The following is a 20,756-nucleotide window of genomic DNA, read 5'->3' as shown; positions in this document are numbered from 1 at the left end:
GGTGGGGCTTAAGTTATCTTTCTAAGGAGGAGTGAAACTCCTGCAAAGGGAGAGAGCTGGGCATTCTAGTTTGGGAAACAATGTGAGCACAACCTGGAGTCAGGGAGTTGAAATATTTATTTTATTTTCCTTGTTCTATCTAGAACTTGAAGCAACTCAAAGGATACTTATTCAATAAAATAGTAAAACACAAATTAAAAATGAGGACTAGAGGCAAAAACCTAGGGGTTATGTAATAAGGTATTGCATAGTAGTTATATTTGGACCTCACATTTGTGTCTGAGCTTCTTACTGGGAAAAGGGAAAAAGAGAAATATGTATATTGTCATTGTTAATGCATTTATTACTTCATTCAACCAATGAATATTAGCCTCTGTTCCTTTCCATTCCAGCTCCAGAGGGGAATCCAAGCAGAACCCAAACAACTGTCTCTTGTGGGCCTTCTGTGGGTCTATGAGAGACACAGGAGTGACCATGTCTTTGATGACTGGGTGCACACACACCACTAGGGTCCTGGGCTTTCCCTTTCCAGCAGTGAAGATGAGGGAGGGATAGAGAAACGTGGAGTCAGAACCTTTGGTCTGAGTGGCCACCCTATGTCCAGAGTGGCCCGACCACTTGGTGCACTTGTGTTCCTCTGAGACTTGGGGTTGTGATGGTTGTGGAGGGGGGCAGTTGGGGCTGGAGCCTGCCTTCCTGCAGGACCCTGTGGCTTCCCATCTCCAGAAAAGACTGGTTGTGTTGCCGATAGGGATGATCTGGGCAAGATGACCTACTTGACCATGTGCATCAAGGAGAGCCTCCGCCTCTACCCGCCTGTGCCCCAGGTGTACCGCCAGCTCAGCAAGCCTGTCAACTTTGTGGATGGCCGCTCTCTACCTGCAGGTGAGATGGCATGAATTTAGGGCTGGAACTGGAGTCCTTGAGGATGCTTCTCTGACATTCGCTGTGCCTTTGGCTCACTCTTCGCAACAATGGCAGATAACTCATGCTTTGTGTTTGGCTTGGGTCCAATCCTGGCTCTATAACAGGAGTAAATTTCTCTACTTCTAAGCTTCTTTTTCCTCTTCTGTGAGGAGAGTACCTTCCTTACAGGTTTAATTTCAGGGCTGTCATGTACCACCACCCAGGTAGTGCCTTGAACAACTTCAGGAGGCACCATTCACATAGCAGAAAGTGTGTAAGAGTCTTTGCCTGTCCTGCTTGTGTTGGGGTGGGTTAGTCCTTTTTGTTCTATTCCACAAAAGTCTATGTCGGGTGCTGTGCTCAGTGCTGGTGCTACAGGAAATAGGTATGATAATGATCATAAGCACATGGATGTGCTAAGGGTTGTCATGAACCTTTTGTCACTAGCAGAGCTGAGGCAGGGGTTGGTGCCTAGTTAGGCAGACATGAGGGGATTTGGGTCCTGTGAGGAGGTGGACCTGGCTGTCCCAGGACCACCTGGTCACCTGCCCTCTACTCTGCCCACAGACAGCCTGGTCTCTCTGCACATCTATGCCCTCCATAGGAACAGCACAGTGTGGCCCGATCCTGAGGTACCCCATTTCTGGACCCAAAGGTCAAATGCGGTGGGAGGCTATGGGGGTCACCCAGCCCCTGGACCTGGCAGGTATTTAAGCAAGACATATCCTCTCAGGTCTTTGACCCCCTGCGCTTTTCCCCTGAGAATGTAATTGGACGCCACCCCTTCGCCTTCATGCCTTTCTCCGCTGGGCCAAGGTAAGGAGATGGCCGAATTTCCATGTCCTCAGGACTAGGGAGGGGAGGATGGACGATGTTGTGGGTGAGGCATCACTTTGGGGAACTCTGTGATGAGGGGAACCATGTTAGGTGATTCTAATGCTGGCTAAGTTCCAGGAACCTTCTTCTTGCCATCAATATAATTCATGTCCCTAGCAGGTGGTGGTGTGGGTAAGTCATTTCAAAAGAGACCCCCAATGTGGATCTCTTTAGTCTGGGACCCTACTATGCTCCCAAGCTCTGTTTCTTGAGTCCAGCCAATGATTCATACAAAAATAGTTATTGATTTTTGTTGGCCGCTGAGAACACTGGATTTCATCACTCTGGACACGCCACAGCCCGATGCCTCTTTATGTGCTCACTGCAGGAACTGCATTGGGCAGCAGTTTGCCATGAACGAGATGAAGGTGGTCACAGCCCTCTGCTTGCTCCGCTTTGAGTTCGCCGTGGACCCCTTGCAGCCACCCATCAAATTGCTCCAGCTGATCCTGCGCTCCAAGAATGGCATCTACCTCCACCTGAAGCCACTGGGCTCAGGCTCTGAGAAGTAGTTCTGCCAAGAGTAGGGCCTCAGATAGCTCAAGTTGTGGCCTCTCCCTGGACACCGCCTCCTCCAAGCTGGACTATGGAGCAGCTATGGCTCCCTGTCTTTGGGAGGTTTGTATTATAGATGGGGAGTAGGTACCCACATACACAGTCACCGTGAGGGCAGTGCCATGGAAATATGTGTGTCTATAAATGCTTATCATACATGTAGTCTAGAGCTGACTCATTCATTCAACAAATGTGGTGAGCACCTATTTGCTTCTAGGATCTTGCTTTTTCTCCCATAATTTGCAATCTTTCTAAAATGTGGCAGAAACTTACATTCCAGCCTGGGTAATACAGCAAATGCAATGCAAGCTGTTCCGTGGGATTCATGGTTATGACCAGGCATTCACCACATGATAGAAGAATGGCTTTTGAGGCTTGCCCCTTAACTGAGATGGCTGTCTTTAACTATATGTATGTGCTTTTGGAAAATAGCATATGAAGAATTTGCCTAAAGCAAAAAAATGTACAGAGCAATACATTTCTAAAGCAAGCACCCAGGTAACCACTGCCAAGGTCAAGGAATATGGAGTATGATTTCACAGGTATGTTTTATGACCTCTTAAGATGGGTATCTGTGGCACTCATGCCATTGAAAATGTCTGTGTCACAGTCACCCCATGCTCTGGGTGTATGGGTTCTGACTGGGGGAGGTGGTAGAATGATAGACGGGAGCTTTCTGGAAAGTTTGTGTCTGAATTAGGCCTTGAGCCAAGTACGAGATGCAAAGAAGGAATCTGGGATAGAACCTCAGGCTGGGGCCACATGAGGAATCAGAGATCCTTCCCCAGGATAGGGAGGCAAATAACTGCATCCCACTACAACAGGAGGTGTGCCGGGAGGTCTGCCCATGGCATTCAGGACCCTGACCTAAGAATGGCATGGGGTGGAACAGGAGGGGGACCTATGTTCAGAACCAGCAAGAGAACAGGGCTAGGTTAAGAGGCTGATGGAGGAATAGAAAGGGAATAGAGAGCCCAGGGTCAGGGGGACCATCAACCACGTAGTCACCAAATGTGGCAGGAAAGGGAAGACAAAGGAGATAAAGAAAAGACAGACACATCACATCATGTTGTGAACTTTATTCCAAGGAGGAAAAACAAAGGAGAGGGTGTGGAGATGACAAATGGGTAGGAAACACATAGAAGGCCACCGGGAACACAGACTGATGGTAGTCACATGAGGACCAATTAGGCTGAAGAATGGCTTCCCAGATGTCCACGGTCTATTCCCTGCCAGGTGTGACTATGTCCTGTTTCATCTGTGTGGCCCATATAATCATACATGTCCTCATAGAAGAGAAGGCAATGTGAATATAGAAGCAGAAAGACATTTGAAGATGCTGCTGGATTTGAATATGCTGGATGGCTCCAGGAGCCAAAGATATAAAAATGCAGCTCTAGATGCTGGAAAGACAAAGACAGGGAATCTCTCCTAGAGCCCTGGAGGTTGGGTGGCCCTGCCCACACTTTGGTTGTAGTCCAGTGAAACCCATGTAAGACGTCTGACTCCAGAACCCTAAGAGAAGAAATTTGTGGTGTTCTAAGTCACTGAGGCTGTGGTAAATTATTATAGCAGCTAAATGAGACTAATTCAGAGAAGGACAAGCAGGCAAAAAGTGAAAAGTACAGAGAAAGGAGCAGACAGGCAGAGCACTGGAGGGAGAACATCAGGTGGAAGGGCAGGTGTGCAGATGGAAAGCAGGAATTGGAGAGATAGACAGGGAAGGGCAGGAAGGAGTTCCTCAGAGCTTGCTCTTGTCCCAACAAGGACTAAAGGAGCTTTCTGAGCAGCAGGTGGATCCCATTCTTCGAATTCAACACAACTTTTGACATGGGGAAAGGGACTCAGAGAGGATCTGCCGCCAGCTCAAAGCGAAGCAGGGTCAAGGCCACAGCCACCTTCAGCTCCTTCATGACAAAGTTCTTCCCAATGCAGTTCCTGGGCCAAGATGAGAATATGAGGAAAACAACATGAGAAATGGTATCAAATCTTGTTTTCAGCTGGGCAGGCATTTGTCACTGAGCCCTTGTCAGGAACAGGGCATTCTAATGTAAGTCAATCCAATCCCCTTCCTTTTAGGTCATGCATGCTTCTACCCCACAAGTCTTGCTTCACATTCTGCCCCTGAACTTTGACAAAGCCTATCTCTCTTCCAGAAGTAGCTCCTAACTCCTACTTCTGTTCTCAGCAGGCATGAAATCCTGTTAGGGAAATGTCAGTGCCCTAAGCTATTGAATCAAGTCAAGGAAATCACTACAAAGTTAAGCACTAGTTTGTTTACTTCTTCCACAAGCAATTTCTGGTTTCACAATGTGGTGGCCAGGTCAGGGCATGACATAGAGTGGGTTGGGCAACACACTTAGGTTCTCACCATCTAGGAGGATGCCTGGGACTTTGATGCTCAAAGAGAAGGAGAGATGGGATTGCTGGTGGAAATCAGAAATGCAACAGGAGAGTTTCCTGGGACAATCAATTGCACCACGTACCTCCCAATCAATGGTCTAGACTCCAGCCTCTCCCTCATCCCATCAGTCAACCAGCTTCTGTAGCCTTCCTATTTTACTACAGAAATGTCCCTCCTTGACATCTGTTAGTCTCCTCACCTGGACTTTTCTGTCTCCCTGCCTCCCCTAACTCTTCACTGAAGCTACAGCCCAGCTCAGTCCCTTCTAGGCCCCCAATCACAGGTAGGACATTTCCAATACCTCAGCTGGCATCAAAGCCCTCAATGGATTGTTGCCACACTCACCTCTTACCTGTCCAGCTCCACTTCCTAGCTCAGCTCATGCTGTTGAGATCACAGAGAGTGCCCTCTCTGCACCTCTGCCTGCCACATGTTCAAGTCTGATCCCAATGACATGCCATCCTCAGTCCTCTGCTAGCAGTACCCCTTCCTCCCAAGACCCCCAAAGCAGCATTAGTGTTTTATTTAAGAATACCTCACCATCCAGTGCCCTGGACAGTGCAAGGAACATGGAACGTTCAACATTGTGCTCAATAAGTGAATGAGTGAGTGAAAGGATGAATGAATGTTGTGTTGTGAGTAGAGGCATTTGTTTCTTGACTGTGAACTCCTGGAGACTGAGACAGTATCTTTCCCATCTCCTAGCACAGGACTTGGCACACAGACACAGGCTTAAGAAATACATTTATATTTGAATGAAGTCAATTGAATTGAAAAAGTAAATTAATATTGGAAAAAGAAAAAAAAAAGTAAACCTGAGTTGTGAGCTAGGGATTGAGCTGCCTAGTGCTCTCCTGCCCTCTAGTGGCAGACACATGACTTCAAGCCAAGGTCTATGAGAAAGGACTCAATTCTGGGAGAAACCAAATGGTACAGCCAATCAATCTCTGGAAGAAGTTTTTGAAAAGTGTGTTCTGTGAAAGTTGATTCTCCATTTGAAGAATTCACAGACTTATGGATTCAGAAAAAGTTTGTTTCTTCCTTTTTTATTTTTTGTTAATCCTTGGGTAAAATGTTTTTCTTTTTGTCCATTGAATTTCAGAAAAAGTAGAAGGGATGGGGAGAGACACACAGAGAGAAACATCGATGTGAGAGAGACACATTGATTGGTTGCTTCCCTCAAGCACCCCAACTGGGACCATGGATCAACCCTGCAATCATGGTACATTTCCTTGGAATCAAACCCACAACCCTTCAGTCCCTGGCAGACGCTCTGACCCCTGAGCCAAAGCAGTTAGGGCAGAAAAAGCTTGTTTCTAGTAAACAAGTACAACGTTTATGGAAGTTACTATTTCACAAGAGGAACTGTGTAGTCTTTGCAGATTTTCAAACAGCAGGCCATCTGGAGTGTACCCATCTAGCTCGACAGCTGTTCAATTATGCTTTATATTTTACACACCAGGGGCCTTTCAAATGCTACGTGTCATATGCAAAGTAGTGGGTTTTCTCTCAAAGCAGTGATTGTCCTTATTTTTATGCTTCTTGCCAATGTTGGACAGTGTTGACTTTGGAACTTTGCTATATAAAACCCATTTTATATAAAGAATTTTACCTCCTGGAAAGGTAGTCATGCTTTTTTGAATATCAATATAAAGGCAAGCTTTTATAGACTAGTCTGCAAAATTAAAGAGGCAGACATTGGAGTGAAATTCTCTTCAAAGGACTCATGCATCATTCCTAATTAGGGCTTGAGCAGTTAGGACAAGGAAGGTGCTAGAAACCCAAACGTACACAAATATCACAGATACAGTGAGTGGCAGATTAGTGAAGTAGAAAAGGCAGTGGCAGGACTGCCCTGTGGGAAGAGAAAAACCCACTTTTTAATATTACCCATAACTGAGAAAAGTAATCTGAAATTTAAATTTGTATGAAAAATTTTAACTCTGAGAACTTGTATTTGTGAAATGAGAAAATTGCTAGACTCACTGAACTTTAGAACAACAACCGACACTGAATTGTACAAGGCCATTGGGAAAGTAGCTATTTGAAGAGTTTTGGAGCAATATGTGCCTCTCTATTTTTGCAGTCTCCCAACAAAAGTTGGACTTCATATTAACACTCACATAACCATGACATTTCCAGTAGGCAAAATTCTATATATGAAGTGGGATTTATATACCATCGTTCCACTGTCTACACAGTCCACCATTGGCAAAAGACAAAACAAACAAAAAAGGCAATCAACTACTTTTGAGAGAAAATCAGTGGATCAAGTGTTTGTGTCCTGCCCTGAAATGCCACCTTTCTTTTGTACATATAGAAAAATGCCTCCTTCTCAACACACCGACATACAGGTGCATAACTGCAGACACATCATATAAATGTAGGTCACAATCAAGGAGGTGTGCACCCAGTGATATGCACCACCAAAGTTCAGGATGCCTCACCTTGATCATCCTGAGAAGGGCAGGAAAGCATGGCTGTGTGAATCAAAACCAGGTGCAAAACGGGAAGGGTCAAACACCTGCAGAGAGAGCAGTAGGGCCAGGACAGGTAGGGTCAAGCCCCTCCTTCAAAATCATGAGGTTACAGGACTGCCAGGGGTAGAAAAAGGAGGGGGTATTGTCTAGAGATCAGCTCATCCTCCCTCCCACAGCCCATCCTCCCTCCCAGAGCCATCATACCTCTGGATTAGGCCACACTTTCAGATTATGGTGAAGTGCATAAAAGTTAAGTGAGACAAGGATTCCTGTTGGGCAGAGAGAGGAGAGAAGACTAATTATACACATGCCAGCAGGGGGCAGGTGCATGCACAAAAAGCTTGGGAGCCACAATGAGAGTCACTCCGACTGGATTGATCCTATTGCAATAGAGGTGGGGTGCACATGGCAAAGCACATGTGCACACATTAGGAGACTATATCAGATGGTGACCCAGTCAATCATGGCCTAGGAGTGAGGAGGAAGAAAGAAGTAAAGGCCTACTTTTGGAGCAATTAAAGGTAAAACTCACATTTATCAAGTGCCATCCATGAGTCCCCTGGGGATTATGCTTTAACTCATCTATCCTCACCACAACCCTCCAAGGAGGGTGCTAATATTCCCATTGTTCAGATGAGACACCTGAGCTTCCAAGAGGCAGAGCAACTTGCCTATGATCAAACAGCTAGGATGTGGCAGGGTTGGGATACAGACCACCAAAGGTGAGCTAAGGAGTGACCTCCTACCATGGCAGGGTTCTCAGATCTGGTCATTAGCTGCTCTCTGACATCAACCTGAGAGCTCCCTAAACACTGGCCCATCAGACCCATGACCATGGATTTTTCTGGTTTCCCTCATTTGCCTAGATCAGAATAAAAAAGAAACCACATCTACATCAACCTCTGACTGATTGTCTCTGCCACCCTCACATCTCAGGGAATTAGAATATTAGAGTAAAAAATCAAAAGCCACATCAAGAATCCAACATCTTCTTGTGATGAAGATTCCATGGACTGAGTCAGTATTATATTAACTGCCATTTATACAGTTCTTTGCATTTGTCAAAAAGGAGTTATGCACACATTACCTCAGATAGGGAGGGAAGTCAAATAGATGTGACCATGCAAACAGAATTGCCCCTAGAGTCTTGTAACCTGGTGTTGGGATGGGAACATGGAGTGTTAGAATCATAGAGCATCAGTGTCATCAAATGGAATTACTGTAGCATTATAAATCCATGGATTCTACATGTGATGGATGCTAGTCCTGGAGAATGATAATGCTTAGGATTCTCTGCATATGAGGTGTCATATAGGCATGGACCCTATTTAGGTAAATGATTTATTTCTCTCTGAGTTGGAAGGAGAACTAATATTTATTGAACTTGCTGTGGTCCAACTCAGTGCCAAGCATTTTATATTCCTCATCTAAGCTATAGAGTAAGCATCCAACTAATGATGAAGAAACTAGACCAGAGAGGTTCAGAACTGCTCTCGGACATGTGGATCTGGTCTGCCACGGGTTCCTGCAGAATTCCTGGGTTAGTGAGTGTGGTAAAGTTCAAAATTCTGGGTAAGGAGCGTCCATCAGGGAAGGTGATGGGCTTGCTGAGCTCTCTGCCAACAGCTGGTATAGGCAGATAGAGTCGCAGTGCCTCCTTGATGCACATGGTGGTGTAGGGCATCTGATCCAGTTGATCCCTGAAATGAATGAAGCCCAATCTGAGGGCAGGCATGGCCCAGGCAGACCAGGGCTTCTTGTCTACTGAGTAGGCAGGGCTCTCCCATATCCTGAGCGCTCACTAGGTGATGAAGGCACCATCCCCTAGGAGGCTCTGGATCTCCTTTCAGCACCTCTGTTGATGCTCAGGGTGGGAAGCCAGAGCATAGAGAATCCAGGAGATGCCACTGGCTGTGGTGTCATGGCCTTCAAACATGAATGTATCCACTTCAGCAAGGAGGTCCTTGTCAGACAAGCTACTTCCATTCTTCATCTGGAAAAGGAAGGTGAGTGCACTTCTTGCCCTTTCCTCTGCCCTTCTGGGCAAAGCCTCAGGCCCCTCCTACAGACACTCACTCTGGCAAAGAGGAGGATGTCCAGGAAATCCAACTTCCTCTTTCTCCTGAACCTCTCAAGATTTTCCTCATCCTGCAGATGCACCTTTCTCAGTTTGATAACTTGGTCTGTACCAGAACAGTGGTTCCCAGGAAGAGTTGAGGGCTCTGGGTGCCCAGAAAAAGCGACCCAGAGTGGCCCCATCAGCCCCTCACCCTGCTCCAATATGGATGACAGTGAATCAGGATGGGTATGGGAGACGTGTGCACATAAGAGGTGAGAGGTCTAGCATCATCTGATTGCAAGTTAGGCCTCCCCTCTATAGCACACCCATAGAGTGGGCTCTGCTTGAATGCTGCTTGGAGAGGGTGACATCACCATGTGGTGACACACGCGAACACCAGCACAGTCCATTGCACCCTGACATTTAGGTTCCCAAGCCCTGAACCAGGTAAGTATTCAGTGAGGTATGCCCTAGCTGCCAAAGGACAGTAGAGGTCAGGGCCAGTCCCTTTGAGATGTACATGATGAAGTAGGGGGAGCAGCCCAGGAGGTGGAGTCTAACCTGTGTGTTGATGGGCAAGCTGGCAGGCCTGCTTGTTCCAGAGGCCATCAGGTGTCAGTGAGTAGATGATGTCATTCTGGTAGAAGAAATTCCTCACTCGAGAATAAAAAAGATTTTTCACAAAATGGCCTGGATGTAGGATTGGGATTGAGATTTATTGCAGGCAGAAGATATAGAACAGATTAAGGCATTGGGAGGCCACTGACCTGGAGGTGAAGTGGGGCTCTAGGTGGGAGTTTCCCCAAACAGTGGGTACAGGTAACACTGAGGCATTCATTGCTCCTGTCTTACAGCCTTTGAGACCCTCAATCCTTCATAAGTGCCAAGAGCAACCAGACTTCTCCCTTGCTAGGGATCAGGGATCTGTGGCTGATTCAATTTTGGTCTGGTTTGGACTTGTCTGTGGTCAGGAGCCTTGGACAGACTCTGGCTTTCTGTGCTCATGAGCATTCAAGCTGCCTGAACTGCCTCTCCAGTAAGTCCATGTCAGTTGGTAAAACAAAAGCCCTGCAGCTGAAAGATTATCACTGACCTGTCCATCTGGATGCTGCTCTGCTGACTGAAGGCACACTTCATGATGGTGTCCAGGGTCATCAAAGAGATGTGTTCAAAGATCTCCAGAGGAGAGTCTTGACTGATGAGCTCCTCCCATTTGTCCTGTGGTGGGAGGGGGACATTGACCCTCCTCTACTCCCCCAGAGGGCCTCTGCTGACCCAGCTAAGCTCTCTCTCTCTCTCTCTCTCTCTCTCTCTCTCTCTCTCTCTCTCTCTCCCTTTCCCGATACCTCACTGTCCTGAATAGAGGCATTATAACATATTAAGACTGTACAGCAAACATTAGTAGTGTGAGTATTGTACTCTCAGAAACTGATTACATAATTAAACAGGTTCCCTCATAAGAGTCTGAATTAGTTTTGAATTTTAGGAGTAAGTTATGATTGTTACTACCTTTTGCCAAATCAGAAAATATTGTTACTCAGGCAACAATTTGGGAATTTCTCTGTCCTGGAGTTGAGCTAAAGTTGAGAGATAAGTACACTTCAACTCTATGTAGCAAATGTGTCAAGGTAAGAGGTAACCTAAGAGACCAGTACTAGGGCTGCTAAGGACAGGGCATCAGGGACTTTAATTTCTTCCCTTCATCATATGTTAGCTGACCAAAGCTGGTAGGATCAGGATCCGGGTCTGTGAGTGCAGATGTAATCTTCATTTCCTTCCATGGAGTGGCTCCATTTCATGCTGAAGCAAGCCCTGGCACCCAGGCCAGAGCCCACCTGAGGACATCCTGGGATGTCCACCCTGTCTCTGAAGCTGCCACTGCCCAGGCCTGCCAGTGGCCATTTGTCTTGTCCAGAGGAATGACTATTGCTCTAGTCCACTGTACTGAAGACATGGAGGTGAGAGGAGAGCAGACCCTGTTTCTACCATGGTTCTGCTTTCTCTTGGCAATGACCAAAGTAGTGTGGATCCAAGCTGGTGCCAGGTATCTCCTGTTCCATCCACTTTTGGGAAGCTCTGTCACATTGTGGGATATGAGCATATTATTCTAACCAGTAGTATGTGATGGATGCCTGAAGGACACTCATATCCTAGTGTGGACTATATGAGCTGTGCTGCAAGTGGGTGTGAGCAGGTGAGACAGGGATGGACTTACCAGCATCATTCAGACAGAGTCAGCCATGAGCCCCACGTAGGGCTTCAGGATGTCATAGGGTCAGCATCCGCCTGTGTTGGAACCAGGTCTACCCATTCAGCAGGAGCAAACCATATCTTGGACCACAGAAAGGTGTGTTGTTGGGAGGGGAGATGGAATCAGAAAGATGACTTGGGACAATTTGGGAAGAACCAAGGGTGTCAGAAGAAGGCAAATTATGGGCAAAGGCAGGAAAGGCCAGTACATTTCAGGAACGTCAAATTCTCAAAATGGCAAGTAAATTGGATGTCATCATGACAGCTGTAGGATATAGGCTGAAGCAGAGTAGGGGGGCAGGTCATAGAAGATCATAAATGAATATTACCCTGAAAACATTGGAGAGCCCTGAGAAATGATGGGAAGAAACTGAGTTTCATGGGGGCCATCACCACTACCTGGAAGGGGTGAAGGTTTTATTAGAAGAGAAATCAGGCTTGATTCAGAGATGAGGGTGGTGATATAGTGCTGGTTAGCTGTTGTTTTCTGTGAGCCAAAGAGATAGCTCTTGGTAAGTCTACCTGGCAGAACAGCAATCCTGATTATACATACTTACCAATCCAGGGAGCCAGGAATCTGTACCAACCATGAGACTTTGGGTCTGAAAGGAAAGACTGGGCAATGGAGGAATTTGGAGGGGACAAGCCCTTTGAAGCAACTGTGGTCAAGAACACGGGCTGCTATTCCTTCCTGATCATTGTCAGCTGGCAGGGTGTCTCAAGCGACCTTCCTCAACCTCCCATCTCAAGTATCTCTGTTCTAATAGTTAATGTGGGCTCAGGAAAGCAATCCCAGCAGCAGAACATCCATAGGATGGTGAATCGGCCAGAAATAGTCTCTATCCTCAGTGCCAGAGAAACAGAAATCTGTGGTCTTCCCACCTATTTGTGGGGGCTTAGTCATTCCATGACTCGGGATAGGCAACAATGAGAGGTGCAAACCCAACTCAGTGTGGACAGGAACTTGTCTTTCAGATCTGGGCAAATTTACACAATTGATCATCTCAATCTGGTTAAAAGCGGAAGAAAAAGAATGAAAGAAAGAGAGAGAGATTAAGGGGGGAAAAGTGGCCCCACACCTTTGTTTAAGCATTCCGTTTCAGCAGACATTGTTGGCCTTAAGCTGGCTTGTGGGCTGGCAGGGTGGTTGTTATAGGGTTCAGATAATGATGGTAGAACTGCAAGTCTATTCTGGAATTATCAACTCAAGGGCATGCACCCAAGCAGAAAGAGCTGCTCCAGCCACAATTCAGGTTTCTGTCTCACCTGACCTTCCAAGGACCACCTTCATGTAGTCAGGGTCATAAACCATGAAGCTGACACTGCTTTCCCATAGCCAGCGAGGACAGGCACATGGGAATTTCTCTACCCATTTCTGAAACTGTTGTAGCTCCTGGTCCTTTTGGAACTATAAGCAAGGGAAAGACAAATCAATAAAACCTTTCTCTTTAAGTCTGGATTTTGGAGTGGTGGTGAAGGAAAGAATGGCCACAGGGAGAATTCAGGATCCATCAGCAGTTATTATGAGCTTGAAATTGTATCTGATGAGCCAGGATCTGATCTGTATTCTCACTCTTCATCAAGACTTGGTCTAAGGTTAGATTTTGGCTTCTGGTTGGGCCCTCACTCAGAACTGCCTTTAGAATGTTACACATAGAACAAGTTTTATAAATGTTCAGTTATGGACTGAGTGGTGTACATGCTTTCTTCACAGACTTAGAGTTATTGGTTGAACTGTATCCCTTTCAAATTCATATGTTGAAGACTTAACCCCATGTATCTGAGAATGTGCGTTTATGTGAAGATGGTGTCGTTGTAGGAGTAATTAAGTTAAAATTAGTTCATTAGACTTAATCCAATATAACTGTCTTTATAACAGAGGGGAAGTTTGGACACAGAAATAGTCAATCGGAGAGGAAAGATGATATAAAAAGCCATATGGAGAAGACCATGGTTTGCTAGTCAAGGAGAAAAGCCTGGAGCAGATGGTTCCTTCACAGCCTTCAGAAGCAACCAACCCTACCAACATCTTGATTTGACTTGAGACACTCAATTTCTGTTGTTTCAGCCACCCACTTTGTTAAGCAGCCCTAACAAAGTAGGACAATTGTGTAATGTTCAAGGCACAGCTATGAGTGGGGATGGATTAGTACTTTATCCTGTTTCTCTGAAGAATGAGGAAACTGTTAAAGCATATGCCCAGGTGGCTGAGGACCCCAGGGTGTTTCACAGAGCCTAAGGGCTGGAAGCAGCAGGGTGCAGAAGGAGTAGATCCAGGGACTGGAGAGCTGCCAGGGCTAAGTCTCTAATTCTTTCTCTCTGCATTTATTCTCTTACCAAATGTTTATTGGGGCTCTACCTGACAATTTTCTAGAAGCTGAAATATGCTCACAAATAAACAGACAACGGTCCCTGTCCTCATGAAGCTAGGTCCACAAGGTGAAGAGCACTTGAACCCTTCCTGGATGGTTGTCATTCTACCACATGTCCTATCTGTGTGACATTGTGAATTCTATTCGAGAATCTGATTGTAATATAGCCAAGGTGTTCACCTGCTACAAGCCACAGTGGCTGGGGTTGAATAGGGCATTCAGAGGCTCACTCATGTTGGGGAAGAGGTCTCAGAGCTTGTGGGCTGGGAAGACATTTCAAAATGTTTCCACTACAGTGAATGATCAAATACATAAATGAGTAGATGAGTAGATGAATTTACTCATTCATTTATTTGGTAAGTATGTATTGAGCACTTACTTTGGGTCAGTTGCCATCCTAGTTGCTAGAGATGCAGCGGTGAACAACACAAGTCCCTGCTACCACAGAGCTTGTGTTTGAGTGGGGTTGAGGGTGGGCAGACAATCCTGTTGTGACCTGGGAAGTGTCCTATTTGAAGGACTTCGGAAAAGATTTCATGCTCCCAGGTCATGTACATTATTGGGGCTGCCTTTCTCCTTTGACCCCAGGTGGGGCCTGATCAATGGGAGCCTCTTACCACCCCAGCTATGTTACCTGATCTCTAGGATCCCTCCTACTGGCCCAGTAGGGGCCTGGAAAACCCTTTTTCAACACAGTAGCATGCCCTCTTTCTAATTGCTTGGTGCCTGAGCCCGTCAGCTTCCTGAAAATTCCTGCTGCTGGACACTGTCATTACTTCCCTTTGGGGACCCAAAGGAGGTAAATTGTATTCTGCATTTCCATTCTCCTATCTAGGCCATTTGGCATCCACTGCTCTGTCAGCCCTCTAGTCAACAAGTTTGGAACGCCATCTGTCCCTGAACATGTGTGACTAGAGCCAGTGGAGACTCTTATAAAGGGAATAGTGCCCATGATGGCAGGGGTGACAACCCTGTGGGCAAATACCCAGTTCCCATGTGGCCGCCACACTTCAGCCACTCCATGCAGGCAGCACTGCCCTGGAGTCATCCTCACTTGGCTGACCCTGGCAACTACCACACCAAGAAATTTCTACAAAGGGAGTAGGTGGACAGGTAATAATGTGGCCACACAACTATCCTCAGATGTGGGTTCTGCTGGCATGGCAGGGACTCCTGGTTTGGAGGGAGGACATGAGAGTTGGGGGTGGAAGTAGGGCAATTGGATTATTTGAAACCCAAAGATGTTAGAAACCCAAAGATGTTAGTTCCCCTTTCCATAGTCCCTGTGACATTCCATACAAACTAATGCAGTGATTTTGTACTTTTAACATGCTTGTCCTTCATAGGCATTAATATTATTGTAAATTCATACAAATTAGAGTGAGTGGAACCGTGGCCTTGGTCTGTACCAGGCACAATTCTAACATTACTAGAGGCCCGGTGCATGAATTTGTGCAAGGGTGGGGTCCAGCCAGCCCTCCCCAATGAGGGCTGATTGAGGCCAGGCCAGCAGGTGGGAAGAGATGTGGGATGTTGCTGAGCCGGCCTCACCCCTGATCAGAGGGGCCATTGGGGGTGGGGCTGGCCAGGGGGCAGAGCCATGGGATTTTGGCTGGCTGGCCCCTAACCCGATCAGGGGTGGTACTCAGGGGTGGGACTGGCTGGGAGAAGGGGCCTAGGGCCAGTTGGGGTGGGAGGGCCGATCAGGGGCAGGGCCAGCCATCAGGCCAGTTGGCCAGTGCAGCGGGTGTCATAGCGACTGGTTATTCTGGTTGTTCTGGTTGTTCTAGCATCTGGTTGCTGGCTTTGTATATACACGAATTTAAGGGGGGGGGGTCCCCTCATCTCGGCCTGCACTCTCTCCAATCTGGGACCCCTCAGGACCTCTGGCTCCTAACCGCTCACCTGCCTGCCAGCATGATCCCCCTAACTGCTCTCCCCTGACAGCCTGTTCTCCCTATCTGCTCTCCCCTACCTGCCTGATCGCCTCTAACCTCCTCTGCCTTGGCCCTGCCAACATGGCTTTGTCTGGAAGGACATCTGGAAGATGTTCAGTCTAATTAGCATATTACCCTTTTATTAGTATAGATGCCACCTTGTCCTAAAAATGCAGGTTGTTCCCAGGTTTTCCTATCGTGGAAGGGGAGCCTGCAGTAGCATCCTGGGTTCTGACCAGGGCTTATGCTCTTGTGCTTTATCTCAGCAGATGCGATTCCTAGAAGAAGACTCTTGGATGTACCTTGAACATTTCTATCGAATTTGCCAAATCATCCTCCAAAAATGTTGAACCACTTTAAACTCCTACCAGCAACCATGCGTGTGCCCTCCATCCCACTTTGATGCCAATATCATTGATTTCTCCCTAGAAGCTTCCCTCCCCTCAGCCAAGACTGCTTGGTACTTGAGCCAACCTCATTGTTCAGCTTGGGACTTGATTTCCTGAGATGGAATTATGGAGGAGGAAAAATAGTTTTACTCTGCCTTTCTGAGTTCTTAGTGGAGGCCCTTGTAATGAAAGACAGATCACCAAGAGAAAAACAAAAGTTCATTAACATGTGTACCTCGTGTATATGTGGGAGATCCCAGGGAAAAATGAGTAACTCCCCAAGGTGGCTTAGAATGCAGATTTAAATACCTTCTTCCTAGGGAAAGGGGACGGGAGATGTAGGCCTCTTAGAGGAGAGTAAATGATTTTTAGTAAAGATGAATGGGGGTGGGGGTAAATAGTTTGTAACAAAGTTTGGGTGTGATGTCAGCTTCTACTCTCCTGTCCTGTGACAGGAGTCAGTCTTCTCTGCCTGATGACACTTCTCCCGTCAAGGGGACTTATGACATTTAAGCTCCTTTTGGGGGGTTCGATTTTAGGCAGATCAGGAGATTTCAGTGAAAGCCTCTGCATGCATTTGCTGTTTTTCAAGCATCTGCAGCTCAAGATCATCAATATAACAACACAGCATATGTTGGGGTGGCATGTTCTCTGACCTTCAGAATAAACCCAACAAAAGCTTGTTTCCTCTCTTAGATGATTTGCCACAGTAGTGGTATTCCCTAGAGATGGTATTCTGACCAGACCTTCCTGGGAGTGGTCCTAACATACCCTATGCTTGTAGAAAGGTGTAGGCCATATCACTAAATAAACCAGGGTCAGTTTTCTCATCTTGTGGAAAGAGAGATAAAGTTATGATAGTTTGTCTCCCTTTCCACAGGTTTCTTGTGGGTTTGTGTCTCCGCTACCCACCCCCCCAGCAGCCCCAGTGCCTTGACAGCGCAGCTTGGGGCTGCTGGGTGCCGGCCTCCCTGTGGGTTTGTGTCTCCGATCTGGCCCCTCTGCTGCCCCAGGTCCACGGTGGCAGGGCTTGGGGCTGCTGGGTGCTGGCCTCCCTGCGGGTTTGTGTCCCTGATCTGGCCCTCTGCAGCCCCAGCACTGCCATGGTGGGTGGGGCTTGGGGCTGCAGGGTGCCGGCCTCCCTGCGAGTTTGTGTCTCCCATCTGCCTGGCAGCCCCAGCGTCACCTGGCCACTATGGGCCTCGCCATCTTGGTTGGGTTAATTTGCATACTCGCTCCTGATTGGCTGGTGGGCGGGGCTTGGCATAGTGGAGTGATGGTTAATTTGCATGTTTCTCTTTATTAGTGTAGATAAACTAAAGGCCTGGTGCACAAAATGTGTGCACTGGGGTAGGGGAGGGGTGTCCCTCAGCCCAGCCTGTGCCCTCTTGCAGTCTGGAACCCCTCAGGGAATGTCTGACTGCTGGCTTAGGCTGGGGGATATCAAGCCTAAGCTGGCAGGAGGATATCCCTCTCACAGTCCAGGTCCCTACCTCCTTACCATCTACCTACTCGCTGCTTCTTAGTGTTCGGCTCACTGCTCCTTAGCACTGCCATGGAGGCAGGAGAGACTCCCGCCACCACTACTGTGCTTGCCAGCCGTGAGCTCTGCTTCTGGCTGAGTAGCACTCCCCCTGTGGGAGCACACTGTCCACCAGGGGGCAGCTCCTGCATTGAGCGTCTGACCCCTGGTGGTCAGATGGGAGGTTTCCCTCAGTCTGGCCTGCCCCCTCTTGAAATTCAGGACACCTGCGGGATTGGGCCTAAACTGGCAGTTGGACATCCCTCTTGCAATATGGGACTACTGGCCCCTAAGTGCTTGCCTGCCTCCCTGATTGCCCCTAACCACTCACCTGCCTGATCACCCCTAACCACCTCTGCCTGCCTGATTGCCCCTAAGCACTCTGCCTGCCTGCCTGATCACCCCAACCACTCTGCCTGCCTGATTGCCCCTAAGCACTCTGCCTGCCTGCCTGATCACCCCAACAGCCTCTGCCTGTCTTTCTAATCATCCCAACAGCCTCTGCCTGCCTGATCACCACAACCACTCTGCCTGCCTGATTGCCCCTAACCACCTCTGCCTGCCTGATCCTCCCTAACTGCCTCTGCCTGCCTAATCACCCCTAACCACCTCTGCCTGCTTCCCTGATTGCCCCTAACTGCTCGACTGCCTTCCTGATTGCCGCTAAGCGCTCACTGGGGGGCGGACGGCCGGGGAGAGGGGTCATAGTTGTTCTGGTCTCTGGTTGTTCTGGTTGTTCCACCATTTCGGTTACTGGGATTTTATTATATAGGATAAGAACTCTCTTAAGTGCTATATTCATCATCATGATCCCCAACTTACAGATGAGGAAATCGGGTTGTAGAGCAGGCATTTAAAGTATGTGCAGAGCTGGGCTATGAACCCAGGTAGCTCAGAAACAGAGCCCCACATGCTCAACTGCCCACCTTGTCCCTTGTCATCTGGCCTGAAAGATTAGTTTCAATCTGAATTCAACATGTGGCAGTCAATTCCAGACTTAGCCAATTACAGATGTATTGAATGAATGAAAAACTCAGGCAGTATTATAAAAGCAAGGATTAGACCGAACCAGGTGGCTCAGTGCATAGAGTGTTGGCTTGCAGACTGAAAGGTCCCAGGTTTGATTCCAGTCAAGGGCATGTACCTTGGTTGTGGGCACATCCCCAGTAGGGGGTGTGCAGGAGGCAGCTGATTGATGTTTCTCTCTCATCGATGTTTCTAACTCTCTATCCCACTCCCTTCCTCTCTGTAAAAAATCAATAAAATATACTTAAAAATAAAATCAAGGATTATTTACCTGCAGTATCTCCTGCAGGATTACAGAGATGATTCACACCATGCTTAATATTAGTTATAAAAAGAGCATTACTCACTTACTCAGTCTACATATCATCTAATGCCATAAGTGTATGGAAAAGTCACTGGAGGAATACTTAGTGGTTCCTTCAGTTATATCCCAGCTCAGAAAGGTGACTCCTGTATCAATAAAAGTCACAGTTTCTCCAAATCAACAAATCATCTGGAAGTCCTTTGTACCAAATTTGCATGAAGTAACTGGGCTTTGGTTGTCTCTCTGTGGCTGATATGAGCAGTTCCCATTTGGGGCTCCACTCTGCTGATAATATCTTGGCCTCGTTCTCTAAACCTTCTCAGGTTTCTGCTGCACCCCACCTCCTAAGGCTTGCTCAACCCACACACCCACCTGGATGAGCCCCTCTCCATGCAGCCCCCTCACCTTGCTCTGTGCCCTCCCCCCCCCCCCCAGGGACTAATGCTAACAGAGCTGGCTGAGGAGCACGTTCTGCCACCCAACCTGCCAGCTGCTCCTTTCTCTGTCTGTCCACACACCTGAGTCAAGCTAGCCTCTGTGTCAGGCTCTGTGCTAGGGATGAGCGCACAGAAAGGGGGTGATATCCTCAGCCCCAAGGAGCTCACAGGGCAGGGGCATGGAGAATAGGAGCTGGCAGGTAAAGAGATTCTCGTTAATGGTGAGACTCAGATGCCAGTGCTTCTTCCCTGGGACCATCCTGGAAGTTTCTTGCTCAGATGTGCCAGTAACTTGCCAGGGTTTTAGCACTGCAGTTACCAGTCTGAAAAACCCCATTGTCTCAGGCCAACCAAGCTGGTTGGACCCCTACACCCGATTTTATCCCTTTTCCTGGGACCTGATATCTTCTCTAAATTCCTGTCTATCATCCCCACATGCCATGAACCCCCACAGGCAGGGATCCATGAGACGATGTCTGTGTTCCCAGGCAAGCTCGGGGCCAGGCAGACAGGATGGAATTGAATGCACATGGGCAGGGAAGCATGGAGAAGTTCTGTTCTGTGAGCCTGGAGCAAGGGAGATGCAGAAAGGAGCAGCCATTGTCCTCAAGGGCTGGCTGACATAATAGCTTGCAGACCTACCTAAGGAAGGAGGATCTGACAGACTGAGAACACCAGCACATGGGATGAGGAGCCACGATCTGAGGGGTAACCTGGGTTTTGCCCCCACGGCCACATGCTTCTCACACAACAAGGCTTTGTCCTATAGACTTGCTGACCATGACCTTGCTCTGAGAGCCTCTGCCCTCCTCGCCCTCCCCCTCCCCTGTCCCACTCCCATTTACCTCCTGGTTGTGCCCAAACAGCCAGTGGGAAGGAGGGGACGGGAACTCCCGGACAGATATGAGCAGCCACTGCCTGTGCAGGTAGAGCTGAGCTGCCTTGAGCAGCATCAGAACCAGAGCCAGCAGGGAGGCCACCTGCAGGAGCACAGAGATACTGCCCAGGAGTCTTGTGGGGCTCAACACAGAGACACTCATGGTGCAGTGCATCTGGACCTCTGACTGTCTCTGACCACCTCCGGCCAGTCTGGAAGTTTTCTCCCACCCACCTGTGGGGAGGGTGAAGGGTGAGGGCAGAGCTTAGAGCTGAGTCACCAGAGTGGAGGAGCTATCTTGGGACTAGGAAGAAAAGATTTTTAGTTGACAGTGACTATGTGTATATTTCAACTTCCACTTA

General features: G+C 47.9%; 1 protein-coding gene and 1 pseudogene across 4 annotated transcripts in view; one reads left to right on the top strand and one right to left on the bottom strand.

The window, feature by feature from the left end:
* The window catches only part of CYP4B1 (cytochrome P450 family 4 subfamily B member 1), a 64,537-nt gene extending 61,745 nt beyond the window's left edge, over positions 1-2,792 (top strand). For all 3 annotated transcript variants that reach the window (XM_080658257.1, XM_080658258.1, XM_080658256.1), the window contains 4 exons: positions 752-885; positions 1,474-1,538; positions 1,640-1,722; positions 2,111-2,792. In XM_080658257.1, coding sequence (XP_080514383.1) covers positions 752-885; positions 1,474-1,538; positions 1,640-1,722; positions 2,111-2,294 — 466 coding nt within the window. In that variant the 3' untranslated portion in view covers positions 2,295-2,792. The remainder of the gene's footprint in view (positions 1-751; positions 886-1,473; positions 1,539-1,639; positions 1,723-2,110) is intronic.
* A 1,314-nt stretch (positions 2,793-4,106) lies between these two features.
* Positions 4,107-20,557, bottom strand: LOC308243099 (cytochrome P450 4A11-like; annotated as a pseudogene). Its single transcript has 12 exons — positions 20,363-20,557; positions 12,797-12,938; positions 12,084-12,132; positions 11,496-11,611; positions 10,376-10,498; positions 9,842-9,902; positions 9,298-9,404; positions 9,024-9,214; positions 8,788-8,921; positions 7,426-7,490; positions 7,189-7,265; positions 4,107-4,275 (listed from the first exon to the last, which is right to left on the bottom strand). The product of its transcript is annotated as a cytochrome P450 4A11-like (transcript).
* Between the last annotated feature and the right edge of the window lie 199 nt (positions 20,558-20,756).

The sequence above is a fragment of the Plecotus auritus genome, assembly GCF_963455305.1.
Source record: "Plecotus auritus genome assembly, chromosome: 2".
In the NCBI taxonomy this organism is placed as follows: Eukaryota; Metazoa; Chordata; class Mammalia; order Chiroptera; family Vespertilionidae; genus Plecotus; species Plecotus auritus.
The sequence above is the reverse complement of the archived record's forward strand: the minus strand, read 5'-3'. Positions and strand labels throughout refer to the sequence as shown.